General features: G+C 39.8%; 1 protein-coding gene across 1 annotated transcript in view; it reads right to left on the reverse strand.

The window, feature by feature from the left end:
• Positions 1 to 1,117: 1,117 nt before the first annotated feature.
• The window catches only part of LOC116918869 (midasin), a 13,411-nt gene continuing 10,925 nt past the window's right edge, over positions 1,118 to 3,603 (reverse strand). Inside the window, exon 4 of the mRNA XM_032924659.2 lies at positions 1,118 to 2,213. Coding sequence (XP_032780550.2) covers positions 1,989 to 2,213 — 225 coding nt within the window. The 3' untranslated portion in view covers positions 1,118 to 1,988. The remainder of the gene's footprint in view (positions 2,214 to 3,603) is intronic.

Genomic DNA, 3,603 nt, shown 5'->3' on the forward strand with positions numbered 1-3,603 from the left:
CGAGACAAAATCACTGGAGCAAATCATCAAATACAAAAATAGGTCGTTGACATGGTCTACGTAAACGAGTACGTGACTCATTGATCCGTTCTCTTTTGCCGACAGGTAAGTTTTGGCTAGGAAACCCATGGCAGTCACGTCAACGTCAACTCGACTGTGGGTCTCACGGAACGTAATGAATCCATCGGATTGACGTCAGAAAATTAGATTTCAGGAGTAGACATCAAGAATAATAGATGAACTCTTCGCTTTGGTTTAGGAGCTTGAAATCGGCTGATGGAACGAAAAACAAGGCGATGCCGGTTGTCCCGGCACATACATCTATCACGTCCTGTTCGCCTACAGCCTTTTCTAGAAAACCACCTTATTGATATTGCAACTACTCGTTTCGACTCTTGAAATAAAAATGAGTTGCCGATGACTGTTAAAGAATGACGAGTCAAAGACCGAGCAGAAATAGCCCACAAAATAAGTTTTCTATTCTTTTTCTCTAAACGCATTTCCCTGTTTCCAACTCTCTTCATGTCTTTTGTAAGCGCAGTCTTTTTAGATCTTTTTTCATTTGTATTGATTCGATTCAACGGCTGACGCGTCGGAACCAACCGAACAGAGCCGTTTCCAATATACCAAAAGTCATTCAATTTGTAATAGTTTTCTGCTCCAAGGTTGTCAATGGCCGTCTCCTGGCGATAGACTATTAGCTGAAATACACAGCAGGACTTAAAAGTCCCAAACTTATTATCTTTATTATCATATCGCGTTCCAAGTATCATTTGCATTGAGAACGGCAGCCAATTTGCGTTGTGTTTATAGACATGTTGAAGAGGATTTACGTCATCAACCATATTTCTTGTCTCCCCAAATATACCCCGAAAATTTATCTTTTTTTCTTACTCTGATGTGGAATACAACGAATATTCGGAAAGAACACCTGTTTTTTACGTCAAATGCGCGTGTATTTCAGGCCAAAGCACAATGGAATGGGTTGGATCTAAGACATATGCAGAGACACTGAAACAGTCAAACATTTGGCAAACAACACCAACTGATAATCAAGATATAGTATTTGTGATTGTTGTTATTACATAAATTTCTAGTTCCATAATAAAAATTTGTCTTCTTTGTCGTATGAATATACTTTCACTCTCCCCCCACTCCCGTCTTTCAAGACATTATAGTCTGCATTTGTGTGTCAAGTCTTGTTGTTGTTCCAAGCACTAACTGAATATTATACACTTGACCTTACGGTTCTCCAATCTCTACGAAACAAAAGCATACACGAAAACCAAACAAGCATGCCGGTATTTTCAGTTGGCTGCCTGGAATCAAATGAAGGTGGAATACTCAATTTACCGGGAGGATGTCGATAAAGACAATGTGCACATAAAATACAAAACAGCTACAGATAATAAGGTTTCTGTCGATAGAAAAATGTATAAATAAATAAGACAAATGATGAAACGAAAAGAACACGACGTAGTCGTACCTATAATCAGGAAACAATTAGTTTAAATAGTATTATTTCCCAAATAATAATTAATTTTTAGTCCCAGAGAAAAAAAAAATCTAACACGGTTTTATCATTTCCCCCCCTCTACATTTTGTCGCGAGTTTGTTATCAATTAGCCAGTTAGTTATTAACGGGAATGCATAATAAGATAACACCAACACAAGATAGGCGTCTGAAAAGGGTAAAAACATTTGATTAGCACGAAATCCAACAACGAGATATGATAAAGAACGGAGACGAGGATAGGTTGAGGGAACGTGTCAGTGTCTACCCTGATCTCGAGCCACCAGTCTCAACTGATCATTCGATACAACCAACGGTGAGGTAACAGCTACTACCAATTAATAAATGGATAAAAGAAAAAGAAAAAAGAGCTCAGCAATAGAAATGCAGACAGAAACATAGGGAAATGTTTAGGGAATGAGAGACTCCTGTGTCCACCGTGTTTAATTGTTATCGTTTTGCCGTTGTCGTTCGTTTAGCGTCCTTTCCAGTATTCTGCCAAGCACGAATCGCGACGACACAAAGCCTCGATTCGAGCAGCCTGGCCGGCCAACGGGAAGAGATAATCAGCTTCCATCTGGTCTAGTTGACCGAGCGCCGATAGCAGATGACGTGATTGCGATTGGCACAACAAGTCCGGGCCGCAGAGAGCCAAAACGCGATGTTGGAACTCACCATCGCAAGCTGCTTCATTGTTCGACTGCGTATCGAGTTTGAAAAAAAGGGAATATTGAAATGAAGAATAGGTATATTAGCATATCAGACCCTAAGGGAAGAATAAAAGTATTCTAGTATCGGTATCGATCGTCGACATAACAAGGCCACGGTACCCGTGAATTGATCTTCTTTCGCCAAAATCGGAAGCTGTCTAAAAAATGGTTTTATTTCTTTATCTTTAACAAGATAACAAGATTGGAAAGAGAAAACCTTGAGAAAACTTGAAACCTGCGGATTGGGTCTCCTAGAATCATTCAGGATGTGTACCGGTGCGTACCTTGTCATTCTAACTAGAATTGTATTATGTATTATGTCGTTTGTACTGTGAAGAGGGTTCGTAGCAACCCGATGTTGGTATTTAAAACAAAACAAAAAAAAAGCTGAAGAAAGATGAATATTTAGTTTTACAGCCGAGCTTCATTTTTTTTTCTTATTTCGACATCTTCTCCGCACATTTGATGTGGGGGAGTTGCGTGCGCCGAGTGAAACTATTTGGCATGTAGACGCACAAAAATGTATGAGGATGCCAGCTCTGAGCAGTAATCAATCGACATTTTTATGATATGGTATCTTAAAAATAGAAAACTGAACTGCAACTTTTGGCTTCCTTATTTTGTATATAGCGTTGTGATCCTTAATGCAATCCAGGCTATGAGAGACACACAGGCTACGGTATGTACTGGGGCACACAAAAAAAAAAGGGAAGATGGCACTACTTCCACTTCCTTTTTAGGCCATTCGTTATGTCTCGATTTCCGAGTATTGCTTCTTCAACGACGACGTGATTGCGCACTCTGAAATGCACTCAAGGGGCGTGACTGCGTAGGAAGAGACGTCAAGCAGGTCGTTTGGGAGGTAACTTGACAAAAATTTATATAAAAAAAGAAAACGAATGCCGTGTGATTGTCATGCAAGAATGAAGTTAAGCAGAAAGTTTCCATTACATCTGTCTTAAGTGTGTCAAACCTGAGCTCGTTACGTCGTGATGACCAATTATAGCATAACGTTCATGATTCGTCTTCGTTGAACTACAAATATCGATTTTAATTGCGACGTCAATGACTTACACAAAATGCGACGCTAAAACAGCTGGCCGTTGCTTGGCAACGTACGTAGATGTTGCATGCTTTTTGACTGCATCATACGCAAACATGTCCTGATCGTTTCATTGCAAAACAACAATATTACTGCTCACGCATATTAGAATTAGCTCCCCTCCCTCCCAGTTTATTATAGCCATACATCGTCATCTGTTTTATTATGCGACTGTGAAATAGTGTAAACGTTATGGGTGTGGCCGGTACTCCTTTCTCGATGCCCAGCACAATATTTCTATGCTGCTATGGTGTGTATGATCGATTTTCTAAAATTCC

The sequence above is a fragment of the Daphnia magna genome, linkage group LG3 (genome assembly GCF_020631705.1).
Source record: "Daphnia magna isolate NIES linkage group LG3, ASM2063170v1.1, whole genome shotgun sequence".
NCBI classification, from domain to species: domain Eukaryota; kingdom Metazoa; phylum Arthropoda; class Branchiopoda; order Diplostraca; family Daphniidae; genus Daphnia; species Daphnia magna.